This window comes from Peromyscus eremicus, chromosome 3, assembly GCF_949786415.1.
Source record: "Peromyscus eremicus chromosome 3, PerEre_H2_v1, whole genome shotgun sequence".
Classification (NCBI taxonomy): domain Eukaryota; kingdom Metazoa; phylum Chordata; class Mammalia; order Rodentia; family Cricetidae; genus Peromyscus; species Peromyscus eremicus.
The window spans coordinates 6,121,554-6,138,562 of NC_081418.1; the positions used below are offsets into that span (position 1 = coordinate 6,121,554).

The 17,009-nt window shown below is 37.2% G+C and overlaps 1 protein-coding gene, 1 long non-coding RNA gene and 1 other non-coding gene across 4 annotated transcripts in view; 2 read left to right on the plus strand and 1 right to left on the minus strand.

Annotated features, from left to right (window-relative positions):
• The window catches only part of Sema3c (semaphorin 3C), a 154,497-nt gene that overhangs the window by 60,041 nt on the left and 77,447 nt on the right, over positions 1–17,009 (minus strand). Inside the window, exons 4-5 of the mRNA XM_059257259.1 lie at positions 8,683–8,802; positions 873–963 (exon numbers count right to left, since the gene is read on the minus strand). Coding sequence (XP_059113242.1) covers positions 873–963; positions 8,683–8,802 — 211 coding nt within the window. The remainder of the gene's footprint in view (positions 1–872; positions 964–8,682; positions 8,803–17,009) is intronic.
• On the plus strand, positions 2,612–9,344 carry LOC131906606 (uncharacterized). 2 transcript variants are annotated; one of them, XR_009378152.1, is made up of 3 exons: positions 3,437–3,611; positions 5,350–5,446; positions 8,641–9,344. It is a non-coding gene; the product is annotated as an uncharacterized LOC131906606 (long non-coding RNA). The 2 variants fall into 2 exon arrangements; XR_009378153.1 differs by lacking the exons at positions 3,437–3,611; positions 5,350–5,446 and adding an exon at positions 2,612–2,691.
• On the plus strand, positions 11,275–11,381 carry LOC131907602 (U6 spliceosomal RNA). The gene has a single exon (XR_009378492.1). It is a non-coding gene; the product is annotated as a U6 spliceosomal RNA (small nuclear RNA).

Genomic DNA, 17,009 nt, shown 5'->3' on the forward strand with positions numbered 1-17,009 from the left:
ATTTCTTTGTAGAGTTTTATGGAAATAGAAATTTGTGTCTTTTACTTTATTCAAAAAATATTTTTGCTAATTGTACTACCACACAATCAAAAAGCTTCAAGAACTCTGTGAGTAGTTCTTTAAAAGATAGCATCTGGGAGCCAGGTGGTGGTGGCACACAACTTTATTCTCAGCACTTGGGAGGCAGAGGCAGGCAGATCTCTGTGAATTTGAGGCCAGCCTGGTCTACAGAGTGAGTACCAGGACAGGCACCAAAACAACATGGAGAAACCCTGTCTCAAAAAAACCAAAAAAAAAAAAAAAAAGATAGCATCAGGGATATGGCTCAGAGGTTAGAAGCAGGCTGTTCTTCCACAGGTCCTGAGTTCAAATCCCAGCAACCACATGGTGGCTCACCACCATCTGTAATGAGATCTTGTACCCCCTTCTGGCCTGCAGGGATACATGCAGGCAGAATACTGTATACATAATAACTAAATCTTAAAAAAAAAAAAAAGATAGCATCTGACTTCTTCATAGTCCCACAATGAGCACCCTAAACAGCAAATGACCATTGGACTTGCCAGTGAATCAGATGTTGTGACTGTGATGTAAAATTTATACTGTTTCTTGGCATTTAATTGCTACAAGTATTGAAATATCTGTATTATTTAGTGATCAAATAGAAATGGCTAACCCTTAGAAGACAGTGACCCACACAAACTATGAGAGGTAATTTTAGGGTTATAATCCTTTAGAAAGGAAAGAAAATACACACTTACATAGAGTCATGATGTCATAGACATCTTTAAAATTTTTGATTACATTAACTAATTTATAAGCTGTATGGGTTCTTTATTATTTAGACCACCCCCCTTTCATTTTCTACTTACTGATCATAACAGACACAGTGTTCACATTGGGGTTGAAGGAGCATCGTCCTTTTCCAGATTCACACTTAGAGTCAATCACGAAAACTTGGTCCTTTGCAGTAGAAAAATGTATAAGATGATAATGATACAGTATAATATGTACAATGAAATATAACTATAACTAATTTATTTAAAATGATTGTTATTTAATAAAACAAGATATCTTCATAAATACTTTCTACTCTTGTATCTCCAATATGTATATTAAGATTCAGTTAACCTATAAGAAGAATTCATCTGTAAATTAGGCTCTAACCTCAGCCAGGCTAACTCTTACGCCATTTTACAGCCCCAAGAACTGATCCAAGCATGAGTTCTCTTTAAATCAACATCATCAAAAGTCGCTTGGAAATCTAAAATCATACATTTAATTGGATGTATTTGTAGAACCCTAGCCAAAGGAAGAAAAGTAACAGTAGTGTAGTAATGTATGCAACGATTACAATGTTTCTAAAAGGAGATTTTTTAAAACTAAAATTCTATGCTACTACTTAGTTTTTGTGTAACACATTGTACAAGTTTTAAAATATTAACTTATATTAAAATATCATCTGTTCGCCAGGCGGTGGTGGCACATGCCTTTAATCCCAGCACTTGGGAGGCAGAGCCAGGTGGGTCTTTGTGAGTTCAAGGCCAGCCTGGTCTACAGAGCAAGATCCAGGACAGGCACCAAAACTGCACAGAGAAACCCTGTCTCAAAAACAAAAAAACAAAACAAAAAAATCATCTGTTCAATTATCTGTTCATTAAAAAATATGGTCATCTCTGTGTATCTGAAGATTAATTAAACACTGATAATACAATAAACAAAACTACAGAAAACAATAAATAAAATTACAGAAATCTTGGGCATTGTGTAATTTATATTTGAATGAGAAAGATGGAAACTAAAGAGAACAAAATACAAATATTGGTTTGTAAGATTCTGCTCAATGCTTAATAGAAAAAATGTGAGCTGGGCGGTGGTGGCACACGCCTTTAATCCCAGCACTCAAGAGGCAGAGGCAGGCAGATCTCTGTGAGTTCGAGGCCAGCCTGGTCTCCAAAGCAAGTTCCAGGAAAGGCGCAAAGCTACACAGAGAAACCCTGTCTTGAAAAACCCAAAAAAAAAAAAAAAAAAAAAAAAATGTGCAGAGGGATGAAGTAGGAACAACTTGAGATTGTGATGCAGTAAAATCGGTTGTGCTGAACTGGTGCTCAATGAGCAGCATTAGGGGGTGATTTTATAAATAGAGATATTGACATTTTTCATATATCACCTTAGTACAAACTACTACTAAATTACAAGGGCAAAAAAATGAACACTTTTATGGATTACATCAGCTGATGGAGAACTGTAATTATTAAGTTAAAGTTTTTGAAAACTATCCTGAATAAATATAGTCTCTTAATATTTTTAATGTAGAGATAAAATGACCAGAACTCTGCTCCAGAAATGATTGATTATACTTCTGCTTTAGGAAGATTTGGAAAGGAATATATAAAATAACATGCTTGACTCAAGAAAATAGGCTGTTCTTATTAAACCTATGTATACATACATACATATATATATTATACACACACACACACACACACATATGTGGAGACAGAGAGAGATTAAATAAATTTACTTCTCTTCAGATGATAATACTCCCAAAAGAATCATAGACTATCTAACAAAGCCCCAATATGAGGTATTAGAAACAGTCTTTCAAGACATTGGTCAGGGAGCTCCAAGAGACTCCCCAAACAACACAGGCCATTGCTATTGCCCCTGGTTGCTTCTCAGAAGTTGGAGGTAAGTCTTTATTGTTGAAGATACAACATGCTTAATTGACCTGAAAGCCTTCTCCCTAAGAACTTGCTTTCACAGGACCAGAAAGTGATATGCAAACTTCTAAGAGAGGAAAGCAATCATCAGTCCTACCTAACTGTAATTCTCATGAACCATAACAATGACCATTGTTGCAAATATCCCTAAAGGTCAAATAGTGCCACTTATATCTTTGAGGTAATCAACAGCTGTATAATTGAACTCAATGTTAGCCATCTTAACATGAGGGAAATCATGTGTAGACAACTACACATGGCTAGTGTGGTCATGGCTTTTAGAGGAGAGCCCATGACCACCACTTTCCTAACCCAGTATAATTCCTATCTGCATTCTAAGTACTTATCCTTACGCCCATGGACAAATGTAGTGCTCACCCCTCACCAAAGAAGCAACTGTTTGCAGTAGAAGATCATTACAGAAAGTCACAACTAGTCACAAAACACAGAGAACTGATCATGGCCTACAATATAGACCTCCATATCATAGACCAACAATATAACTCCTGAATGAATAGTATGGAAGAGGGAGCAGAAAGATTGTAAGGGCAAGAAGACTGGGAGCTCTGCTATGTTATTGTGACTCCTTGCTATGACAGACAAGCTTTACCTATCAAGCATCTCCAGCATAACTGTCTAACAATATATGAAAATTTCCAACAACAGCTGACATTCCAATGTATCTAGGATACATTTCATAGGCCTCACCTTAAATGAAGAATGACAAGTGATTTACAGCTACTGAGAGAGGGAGAACTTGTTTTTCCCTGGCATGAGATCTTCAGACTGCTTATCTAATACCAAGTAGGAAGCTCTTGAAACATGTACACGCAAACAACACTGAAGGGACCCAGCAAGCTGCATATATGTGTCTCTTCATTTATATGTGTATGTAATAACAATAGTTAAAGAAGAGAGGTCCATAAATTTGAGAGGTAGTAGCAGAGGTGGACATGGGAGGAATATCAGGGAGAAGAGGAAGGGGAAAATCACCTAAGTATATCTTAGTATTGAAAGGTCTGGGTACTAGTTGACAATCATGTGACCTGTGATCTCACTGGTCATAGTGAAAGCAATTACAATATAAGAGAATTTGTCTGGTGGCGATCAGAGTCTAGAGACCAGTGAGAAATGGCTGCGACTCAATAGAGAAGAAAAGTCACACTTAAAAAATAAAAGTAGTCTGGTTTTGATAGATAAGTCTGATGTAGTGGAGTATATTACCAAGACAATCATAGCTAAGTGGAGTTCAAAACAGAATCCAAAATTCAGCCTCCTGACACCTAGCACATCTGCTTTCCAAAGAAAATAATCATAAAGACGAAGGAAAACAAGAAAATTTAATAATCTTGGTTGCAGTCCTCGAGCCAGGAACAGATTTCCCTAGATAAGCCAGTGTTGGCACTGGAGGAATTGATGAAAATAGGTACCAGGTGTTCTCAACTGGCCCACTTCTCTGTTACTCAGCCTCCTCTTCTCTATGTGGTCTTAATTATAGTCTAGTTATATTCAACACTGGAAACATGTGGTGAAAAATATTAATAATCTATTTCAAGGAGAAATAAGACTCCAACTAATTTCCTAAGAACTCAGCCCTATTTTTCCCCAGATCATCATTCTTCCTTCTTCTTTTTTTTTATCTTTTTTCTTGCAACTTTACAATATTAGATTCAATGGTTTCAATTTTAATAACTTTTGAATGAGTTTTATTATGGCACTTCAGTACATACTTTGTCAACCCTACTTTGACTCCATTCACCTGTTCCCATGCCCCTCAGCCATGGGGCACTCTCTTCCCCTCCTGCTTTCTTTTCTCAGGTATTCCATTACCATCAATGTCTCTCTCCCCTCTCATAATTCATTTTCATTTTCAAGACCCATTGGCTCCCAATGCATATAAAGTTTAAACTCTATGATCTGCATGTGAGATAAAACATGTAGCATTTGTGTTTCTTCCTTTGATTTCAAACTTAAACTGAATAGCTGCTTCAAGGTACTGCTGGTATGATTTCCCTACCACAATGGACTATAACCTAAACTAAAAGCTAACTAAACCCTTTCTCTATTAAGTTGTTTTGGTAGAGTATTTTTTTTTTCACAGCGACAGAAAAGAAACTAAGACAGAGTCCTCTGGGTATATATCCAGAAGTGGAATAGCTGAGTCATAGGTAGCTCTACTTTTAGTACTTTGAGAAACCTCCATGCTGATCTCTCGAAGTGATCACGCAAGTTTACACTCCCATCAGTAGTGAGTAGGACTACATTTTCGTCATGTTCTCACCAGTATTATTTCTAAACACAAATAGCTGTGGTGGTATTGTGTTCCCCAAAATATTGTGTACCTTAATAAACTTATCTGGGGTCAGAGAACAGAAAAGCCACAAGATACTTAGGCTAGAAAATGTTAGCACACGCCTTTAATCCTAGCATTCCAGAGTCAGAAATCCCTCTGGATCTCTGTGAGTTCAAGGCCACATTGGAAACAGTCAGGCATGGTGACTCACACCTTTAATCCCAGAAAGCAGCATTTAATCCCAGGGAGTGGTGGTAGAAAGCAGAAAGGTCTATAAGGCGTGAGGACCAGAAAGTAGAAGCATTTGCCTGGTTAAGCATCTGGCTGGTTAAGCTTTTAGGTTTCGAGCACAGTTCAGCTGAGAGCCATTGGGATGAGGACACAGAAGCTTCCAGTCTGAGGAAACAAGATCAGCTGAGAAGTTGGCCAGGTGAGGTTAGCTGTGGCTTGTTCTATCTCTCTGACCTTCCAGCATCACCCCAATAACTGGCCTCGGGTTTGATTTTATTAATAAGAACATTTAAGACTCATGCTACAAATAGCAAACTTACTGAGAAAGAAATTAGGAGAAATATCCCATTCACAAAAGCGTAAATCACACCTAAGGGATAAGCTTAACCCTGGAGTTGAACAACCTCTGCAATGAAGTCTGGGATACTAGGGAAATAATTTGACAAAGACACTAGAGAATGGAAAGACCTCATGTGCTCATCAACTAGCAGAATTGACATTGTTTAAATGGCTTTATATCTGAACATGGACTGCAAATTCAACAAAATCAAAAATCAAAATTTCAATGATGCATTTTGCCGAATTAGGAAAAAATGAACTTAAAATTCCCATTGAAACCCAAAGGTCTTGAATAACCAATGCAAACTTGAACAGAATGAATGATGCTGGAGGCGCACGATCATTGACATCCGTTTACTCATGGAGTCACAGTGACAAAAACAGAAAGTTGAGCATCAATGCAGTCGTTCATTAGTGTGAGCTACTGTGTGGAAGTAAAAGCCTTGTTTAAAATGTTTAATAAAGTCTTGGAAGATGGGAGTGAAAGCTGTTAGGAAAAGCTAATCATCTGAATAGCAAGACAAACATGAAAACTTACAGAACTAACATAACTTTAAAGTAAAGGAACAATTCTCTTAAAATGGAAATCAAAGGGAATGCAGAGACAGAGGATGGACCAAATGAAATAGGAGATAGGTGGCTCTTGATCAGATAATTTATTGACAACAAAACAAAGCTATGAAAGGCTGCTGGAATGGAGTAACCATGGGGGATTTGCTTTGAGAAGCACAGGAATCATGTGGACACCTGGGATGTTCACTGTCTTCTGTGAGGATGATGACCAGTCAGTGGTAAAGGCATCTGATGATGAGTGGTGGATCAGGGCTTAAACATCATGGATTTGTGTGGAAAGGTGATATAGAAGCAGCCCATGTAACCAATAGCAGATAGATTTGCCAACCTTTCCAGAGGTTACAGCAACACTACCCAAGCGCATTTTCCTGATGGTGTCTTCATCCCTGGGAATCGTGCTTTACTGATGCCACTCTGTGCTTTACCCAGAAGAGAAGTTAGCAGATGGAAGATGGGGTACAGAAGAGAAGAGGTCAGATTTCAGTTTCATAAGTTTTGCTTTTCAGATGACCAGTATTGCAATGCTCTGCTAGTGCGTTCACCCACGCTCACACGTTAGTGGAAGACTGGTCAGGTTTCACAAAGGTGCGTGGTGCTCAGACATGAAATATTCTCCTAGAACCGATGAATTTCTATGAAGGTAGGTGGTTGAAAATGAGACAATGTCTCAAAATCAAGCATTAAAAACTAAGCCAACTCAACTGGCTCACATTTAATTTGCTTTTAAATTTAGGAAAAGGCTATGGCTTAACATAGTTGTAGGATGTCAGCAAAAGTCCTATGCTCTGGTCATTACAAAGTACAAATTTAGTGATAAAAGTAGAATATTCTCTCAAAACAACACATTTGCACTGCACTGGCATTTCACGCTAGGGGGTCCTTTGTTTCCGACTAAAGGGGATGGGAACATTTACATTGTGTTTTATATGCTGAGGATGTCTAAAATAATGTCATGTTTAAAATCTTTGACCTAGATTGATTATCAAGACAAAGATAAACATTGCAAATTGTAATGCCTTCATACTCGAATTATTTGCTAAGATGCCCACATGTTACATAAAAGACTGAAATAATGGGAATGCCGTCTGGCTGTGAAAGACATCTTTTGAAGTGAAATTAGTGTGTTTTCAGTTTCCCAAGGTGATCATAATTAGGTCATGCTAGTTTTCCAAAGGGGATAATTTTTAGAAAGACTTCCTGATTGAGGTTTGGAGAAATTAGTGAGTAACTTTGAAATGGGAAAGGGATTTTATTTGAAATCTGTCTTGCTATTGTTGACCTGCACAGTGGTGGTGTGGACTTCAGGATAGTGTCTGGCAGATTCCAGATGTCTACAGCATGAGTTTATTTAATCAGTTGATCATAGGTGTGTGGTCGTAATGCTTAGCTCAGTTCATCTGTCGGCATTCTCCCCAAATGCCTAACTTTCCCTTAAGAATGTTAATATTTGAGCAGCATTTTGAGCCTCATTTAGAAAAAAGAAAAAAAAAAAACTGAGGTCCAATGATAAGTATTTAGTTAATATTTAATGGCTTTTTATTCATCTATATATGTGTATATATAAATTATATGTATAAAATGCAATTCAATAAAATGGAGTACAGAGGAATCTTTGTGCAACTACATTAGCAGTAGAGTACATTGGTTCTTACTGAAGAAAACTTTATAAAGAATATTAATATCGATATTTATGGGTTTTCCCCATAATTCTCATCTTTAAAAGCCAATGAAGACATGACTTAAGAACTGGACTTTCTAAATTTAAGTTAAATAATGAACTAAAAGTAGTTTCAAATAATTCATTTTCTAAAATAACCATATGAGGTGAAATGATGCAGGTGATTGAAAGAAAGAAAAACGAGGAAGGCTTCTTAGGTTTTCTGCACAGCACGAGCGTCTGCAGCTGTACCGAGATACCAGGGCAGTGCTTGATGGCACATTTACAACCCAGTCAGCCTTATGTTTGACTACATAGTGCTGACTGTCTGACTAGGGTTCAGCAAACACCAGACCATAACAACTCATATCACTTCAAGCAATAAAAGAGTAAGGTGAGAATGAACTAGCATAGGGTAATGTTAGTTTAAATGAAAGCATGGTTCGTCAATTTATAAAGTTATTTTTCAACAAAATATTTCATAGCCTGCTTTAAACACATCTTAAAGTATATACGGTGTATTGAAATTAAAACCTAAGTAAGAATAAATACATATTTATGAAAGCAAGTGTAAACAGTATTTCTATACTTCAGTGCTTTACATTTAATATAATTATAAATTTGCAGTTTTCCTTCATTTTACAACTTGTTTGTTTAGAAACAAGTAAACATATGTTTAATTTGAAAGTGAAAAGAGTGTAATTTAGCTTGCCTTGGCAGACAAAATCAAAATGAAATATATTCATGTGTTTATAAAAACACGAAAATATTTTACAGTTATTACATTCCCAAGTTTGTAACTCTAAAATACCATCAAATTTCAGACACTAACGCCCGAATGGACAGAGAGAACCGGTCAGACTTACCTCAGATCTCCTTCCCCTGTTCAAGTACGTGCACACTGGGCTGAAAGCTCCACTGCCGCAGACATACAGGTGAGTACGGTTGAAGGCCTGAATAACACGGACGAAATTCCCACAGCCGTGCTGGCAAAAGGAAGCAACAGTGAGACCACGTCCTAACGCCACCTCCAGCAGCTCTACTACCCTAAGACGTCATGTGGGAGGTGACATCTGGAAACACTCAATTAACTTATAGAAATAGGAAATCAAATATTGAGACTGGGCATCAGAAAAAATCCAGCTGTTCAGTAATACTTATAACACTGTTCCAGAAAGAGTGCCTCAACTGAGATTTGCCAAACATAAGCTGGGTGATTTCAGAACTCTGGGTGTTTTCAGTGAACAGAACAGACAAAACCTTTATTCTTACAGAGTTCGGATTGGACAAACATTGCTGTTTCTATTTAATCTCTTGTAACTCTAAGACTTCATGAAAATGCTCTCAACACATCCATACATCCAATTTAGACATGTTCCTCTGCACATTTTCTTTCTAACTTTTCATTGTTATTGTGAAGAGACATCATTGAAGATACAATAAGAGAACAATTTGGTTTATTCCATTCATCAGTCTTGGGAACAAGCAGCCTACCTCGTGTATCAATTCAAGTGATTTTTTTCTCATATGGAAATGTTTCATATGCTGTTTGAGTTTTTGTTGTTAATTTCCATGTGTATGTGTGGGCTTGCGCTTGTGTTCATGCATGTCCACACACATGTGCTTGTGTATGGAGACATCAGTCTCCACATTATTTACAGAGGCAAAGCCCCGCAATAGAAATCAGAATTCACTGATATGGATAAGCTAGTTCGATCATCTGGGAGGTTCATGTCTACCATCTGAGCACTAAAATAACAGGTGGCCAGGCTTAAAGACCATGCAGCCTAGCATTCACATGGCTTGTCTGAGTTTGAGCGCTGGTGCTCACACTTGCTGCTTGCATCTAAAGTACTTTAACTGTTCAGCTATCATCCAAGCCAATCCTGTATAAGTTTTTATGCCCCGAATTTTAGAGCTTGTTTTACAAGCCTAATCTTTGATGTGATTGAGATCAGAAGTGCAGGCATACAGTCCAGCCAGCACGGTGGATCAATGGTTAAAGTTGATTGTCACCAAGCCTGGAGACTGTTTCATCCCCAGAACCCACAGTTAAAAGAGAAAATACCTCTGAAAACTTATTTTCAGACCTCTACTTGTGTATGCATGTGTTCACACAAGTACATACACACAATAAAAACAAAGAAATAGAAATGCAAAAAGCAATAGACATACCACTAGTTGTCTGCTCTAGTTTTCTTTAAAATATCACACACACACACACACACACACACACACACACACACACACACTATATGGAAATGTTTGAAGTGAAGTTGTGCTCATTACATTCCATGTTATCATCAGTTTACCATGGTAACCAGGGCTAGCCTATCCAACTGAGAGATGAAAGTCACCTTAGAATATCTGAATAGCTGCTGTTTCTGTGAAGAACAGTGGAGTCGTACTCTCTACCCAGGGTCCCCACCAAATTCGTTTTTCATTTTTCCCAAACCTGTTCTGCACATGGCTCCAGTAAAACTAAATAGGCCAGGATGTCATTGCTGTACTTCTAAATTAACTGTGACCTTGCAAGAGTTTGTAAGTTCTCTGTGGCCGAGTTAATCGGCCCCAAACTCCACTGCTGGCATGCTCATTACTTCTGCTTATTATAAATTAATCAAGCTTGAGAGAGAATGATGTCTCCTTAAGAAGTCATTTTTCTCTCAAGGAATTTTATTGAAAATAAATTTATCATTTGAGGTATAATTTGTCTAATAAAAGCAATAAACTATATCAAATTTAACAGTAGTGTCTCCCTGGATAGTCTATAATACACTTTTCTTTTTCATGGCTTCTAGGTGTGTTGCATATCTAGTATTTATGTTATTACAAAGTAGAATAAAACAAAATGCAAAAATAGGAGCTAAATTTTATTTAAACATTTATATTATTTTATATAGTCCATCATTTTTGTTGGTATTCATTTTTACTTGTCAGCAAATGTATATTTCTTTTTGTGATGGGAGTTTTAAGCAGATGTTTCTACAATGCATTGTTAATCAATCTTTAATTCTAATGTCAAATTAATCCTTAAAGTCTAGACTATACACTTTATTTTAGTGATTGTTATTAAATATACAGTGTTGTGTTTTTAGAGGTACCTGGAGATTAATTATAGCTAGAAGTGATAACATAATATCTCGGAGAAACTGCAGAACTGGTGTGGTGTGTATGTAACATGTCTTTGCTGAGATTTGTGAGCAAATAGACCCACACTTACTTTTTTTCTCATTCATGATCAGCCATTCTGGAATTATGTACTAATTACCTTCTGATAAAACATGAACTCAATGCAAATTCAGAAAGAAAGGTTACATCTGCCTTATCTTGGGCTCTGTAGACAATTTACTCTGATAAATTATTGCTGTAGTAATAATTAGGAAATAAGGAAAAAGTCAACATGTTACATATTTTCATATTGGAGATAAAACTATCATTTCAAATATCTTCAAATAGTGCTCGCTTCGGCAGCACATATACTAAAATTAGAACGATACAGAGAAGATTAGCATGGCCCCTGCGCAAGGATGACACGCAAATTCATGAAGCATTCCATATTTTTTTTTAAAAAAATATCTTCAAATATCTATTTATTATGGATAATATTTTTGTTTTCTATGTGGTAGAAGACATACAAATAACTATTTTATATATTTGACCATTAATACCTCCTAAGATGCTCAGTTTAACTTTATAACTGATACATGTTGAATACTCAGTGTATGATTCTTAATGACTTCACATGAATTTATTAATTTTGTCTTTTTGAAACTCAGTCCCCTTCAGAAAAATAAACCATAGAGGCTCTTGTTGTTTTTAATTTGCCTATATTCACACAGGTAACTACTATATAAGGAAGATTTCCAACCACATGTGTAATAATTAATCCATACTTTTCTGTACATTATTATATACCCATGCATTAAGAACCCACACTTTCCAGTAATTAATACTTATACAAATAGTATTTTTATGTTAGTAAGATTTTTCAGGCTTCTCCATACATATATATATATATATATATCTCCTTAACTCTCACAGCAATGTTTCAAATTAAGTAGCTGAATTTCAATTTAGTAATAAGGAAGTTGATCTCCAATAGGGAGTTTCTTACCTCAGACAGAAACTTCAGCCACTACCACTGTCTAGATTTCCTCTAGCATTTTGACTATCAGTAGACAAATTCCTACCCTGTCATACTCAGTACACCTCCCACCTCTTCCTCCACAGAACACAAAAGTGAAGCTGAACGGTCGAGTTTGTCACTGCCCACCATTATCTTTGAGTTCTGCTTTTCCATTGCAGAGCATCGCTTTCCGACCTTATCATTTCTGATCTAAACCGTTGGGTAAATTCCTTGCAGCAAATGTTTTTTAAGGCACAGTATCTGGGGTTGGCAACATCTGAGTGCCTCGACAACTTTCTCCTTTCAAAGAAAGGAGGGGAGCATATGTATCAAGCTGTGGTAGGATCCATGAAGTCATCATAGGGTACTATGTATACTAATACACACACACATGAACACATTCATACATGAACTCAGTATAATGCTTTAGTGGAAGTATAATTTCATCTGGGTTTTGCAGAATAATCTTGACAATAAAGATGCATAAAGAAAGAATTTTCCAAATGAAAATTACATAATCAGCAAACAAAGGCATGGGGCTGGGGAGACAGTGCCATGGCTTTTCCAGACTTGAGTTTGGTTCCCAGCACCCGCACTGGGTGGCTCACAACTCACATGCACATAATCACACACTGACCTACACACATCCATATAATTAAAATTAAATAAAAAGAGAAAGAAACACAAGCACATGAGTCGGTGGGATTCTTCTTCTTTCTTGGAGTGAAAGTCCTAGAGTGGTGAGTGTAATACAGGGTGCCGCATCCTGAAACAGGAGGCGACTGGAGTTGGTCTGTCATCATGCTACTGCCATTGTCTTCAGAGGCAGGAGAGATGCTGATGGGGACAAGGAATAAGCAAATATGCACTTCACAGAGCCAGTGACTGGGATTCAAACCTGGGCTTCAGCTTTGCTGCATGTTGTTAAGTCAGCTACATAGGTTTTCTGTGATTCAAATTTTGCATCAGTAAAGGGGCAGTAATAACATTTGTTTTGAGCAGTATATTAATAAAGCTGTAGGTAGGCCATCTGTCTTTCCCAAGTTAGTACTGGTCCTGTTCATAATACTAATGTGTAAAATATTTGGTATTGGGGACTTTAGTAGAATAAATACCAAAGATGCCTTTTTAACTTTTTTGAGACTATGATTACATTATTTCCTCCTTCCCCTTTTCCCCTTCAATCCTTCCGATACACCTCTACCTTCACTATCTTTCAAATTCATGAACTTTTTTTTCTTTAATTGTTGTTATGAATGTGTGTGTGTGTGTGCATGTGAGTGTGTGTATGTGTGTGTGTGTGTGTTTACTTGTATGTACATGTTTTCAGGATGGCCATTTGGTATCTGATAATCATGTGATGTGTTCTTTGGCTAGGGTTGTGATCTCAAGAGCATTCCCCTATCTGCATGAGTTGTTGTCCAAGGTTGTCCAAGAGACTCTCCAAACTCCCAAAACATTGTGGGATATAGATCTGGATTTCAGCCCATCATGGTATGGAAAGCGTGGCAGAGTGGCTTTGTGATTGTGGGAGCTTGTAAACTCAAGTGTTCATACAGCAAGGACCAAGAAGCACAGAAGTCTAGAACCAAAGATGGGTGCAATTTTCAAAGGCAAGTTTCTAGTGACCTATTATGTCAGGTGGGCCCACCACCTGAAAGCATCATAACCTTCAAAATAGTGCCACAAAAAACGAAGAGTGAGCCATCCCAACATTAGCTTGGAAGGGGTATTTAAGAGCCAGATCATAATGCCAGTTATGTTATCCTGGTTCTTGCCAGGTAATGAAAAGTATCACTTCCATCCTTAACCAATGAGAAGGCCATCATCTATGCTGAGACAATTCAAGCACTGTGTCCGCAGTCTCCAAATTATACGTTTAAATATACCTATCTCATTGCTTTATAAAGTTAACTTCTGTCAGTTAAAATATTAAAATAAAATAGCTTGTGTCCTCTTTAATTGAGCAGAAAAACATTGCTATATTTCCAACATGGTAATTTATTCTCAATAAAAGTAATTATTGTAGAAAATAGTTATTAACTGGTACATTTAAAATGTACATTTAAATAACATTTAAAATGCTATGGTTTTGACTCTCCTGCTCCTTGTCTTGGGAAAGTGTCTCTTATAGGATTGGCAGGCCTCAGGTAGCTCCTTTGCTGATGATAGCTTTGTGCCTCTGATGCAAGGGCAGAGATTAAGGGTGGGTGCCACCATGCTGTGCTTACATGGCGTTGGGACTAGACACAAAGGATGGCTTACATGCTAGGCATGCATTCATGAACTGAGCTACATCCCTATCCCCTCATTAAAAAATAAGTTTACTTAGAATTTGTTGTAGATTTCATTTACACATGAAATTTCTGAAATACAAATTCTGGTTTCTTTCTGTTGTTATAATTGGATTTCTACTACCACTTTCTGTTTTACTTAAGAGAAGATAAATATATTTAAAAGAAAAAGAATAACAAGATGTTTTTTCTGAAATAGTTGCTATAGACATTGTTAATCTACGAGCCTTAGCAAACTCATCATCTTCCATGTCACATTGCCGTGCCTAATAAACTCTGAACAGATTCCCTTGCTTAATTGCTTTCCTCGCTATTAATTCAGAACTTGTTTAAATTTGATGAAGTTTCTAGATACAAATCTGGTCATAGTGGATAATGACATTTGCCACACAGCATTTCCAATTAGTGCAGAGAGACACACGGTTAAGAATCGGTGAAATAAGTGGTAGGAGCACACACAGGAGGAGAACCAAGCCCAGGACTGGTGGGGAGGGATTCCTAAAGACGTAGCCAGTGTATCATGACCAGAAAGGCTCAAAAGATGACTTGAAAGCCAAAACTCCAAAGTAGTTAATACTCAGACGCAGCAAAAACCAAAAAGATGGGAAAAAAAAAAAGAGGGTTAAACTTATGTGAATCTTCCTATCGATATAAAACTCAGGGTAATGTTAACAGATCTGGTTAATATGGCTTCTACCAAAACTATCACAACAAGCTTTGCAAAGCATCCCAGGTCCACTGTTGTCCTTTGCCTTGTGTCTTGTAACCCTACTGCTCTCCTGGGGGACATGCAATGTCAGGATCTGGGACTCTGTCCTCCACCAGACAAAGGCCTTCCCACTCACAACTGTAAAACTCGAGACAAGCTTCTTATTCTCCTTACTCGTTCAGTTTCTTAATCTTTAAATTATGGCTGTTTTCAATTTCTAGCTGGCACAACTGTGTAGCTTTCAAGATTAGAATGGAACACATAGGACAGAACCTAGTTTGTGCCACTAAATTTGAATACTGTGTCTCGTAACTGTTACATATATGTTTCATCATTCTAGTGTACTGGAAAGCCACTTACACATACTGCCTTCACCTCATGACATCTATGTTCTTCACAGTCACTGGTTTATACAACTTTAAAAAGTCAACAGGTGTGAATTGGGGGAAGAGCTGTGGGGGGAGGATGAATACAATCAGAACATGTGAAGCTCGCAAAGACCTAATAAAAAGTAGTCAGTTCCTATGTTTTAAAAAGTGAAATGTTGGGGGCTGGAGAAATGGCTCAGTGGTTAAGAGCACTGGCTGTTCTTCCAGAGGTCCTGAGTTCAATTCCCAGCAACCACATGGTGGCTCACAACCATCCGTAATGAGATCTGGTGCCCTCTTCTGGCCTGCAAGCATGTGTGTAGGCAGAACACTGTATACATAATAAATAAATCTAAAAAAAAAAAAAAAAAAAAAAAAGTGAAATGGTGAAATGTTATGTTATTGAGTGGCAACTACTTCAATAGTGTGAAGACATGTGCAAACACTTGGTATCAATGAAAAGTAAAATAAAATATATTGTTTATAGAATGTTCAAAGATCCATTTATCATTGGTTTGTTCCCACTGGCCCTTTCTCCTAAAGTCAGATTAACAGGAGGTCTCTGTAAGGGCTGCACACGTAGGACAGAAACATATTTGTTAGGTAGTCTCTTCTACACAGATAGAGTAGGTAGTTGAAAGAATTTCATAAATTATTATTTCCCAGAACTCAACATTTTTATCTGGAAAAGCAAAATCTGTCCCACTTAGTAATAAAAATGCATAGAACAGATCTCTTCATGGATGACTTCTCAAGTGTGTAGCTATTGGCCATATGGAAGAATTAACAATGTCCATGGTTGATATTAGAGCATAATAACATTATGGGGAAATGTAAGCATATATTGAAGATTTTATCCAATAAGTTTTAATTATCACAAGGAAAATAACAATAAGTTTCTATTTCACCAAAGGGAGAGGGGAGTCAAGTGACTTGGCTAGACACTGTAGAAGCACCAGGCTCATGTTTTGGAAAGTGAATATGCAAACATATCTACAGGCTGCATACTCTCCTTGTAGCAATTGCTGTGAATTAGAATGCAAACCTTCCTGAACAAAGCATCAGGAAACTCATCGCCATGGGTATTATTGTGGGAAAAAGCAAGACATCATCAGACATGCATCAGTGGGAAATGTCTTCATTAGGAGATGAAGGAGAATTGTGAAATTCATGCCCAATTATCGAAAGAACAGCGTAAAGAAACCATCATTTTCCACAGCACTACACCCCATTTTTTCTCTGGAAGGCCATCAAAATGTAGATTTTTTTTTCTGGATTTCCATCTTTAAATTTCCTTTAGATTGTAATTATGCTTTGTCATGTTTCTTTTCCCTCTTTTAAGTTCTGCTAACTGGATGAAATATAAAATTGAAAATGTAAGACTGAGAACTGAGTCACTCCTGGTAATGGTTTCCAAGAACACTTGTGGAATAATACACAGAGCTCTTTCCCTCTAGAACAGTGGTTCTTAACCTTCCTAATGCTGTGACCTTTTAATACAGTTCTGCATTTTGTAGTGAACCCAATCATAAAACTATTCACGTTACTACCTCATAACCATAATTTTGCAACTGTTATAAATCGCAATGTGAATATCTATGTTTTCCAGTGGTCTTAGGTGACCCTTGTGAAATGGTTGTTGATCCTCCAAAGGGGTCATGACCCACAGGTTGAAATTGCTGCTCTAGAGTTT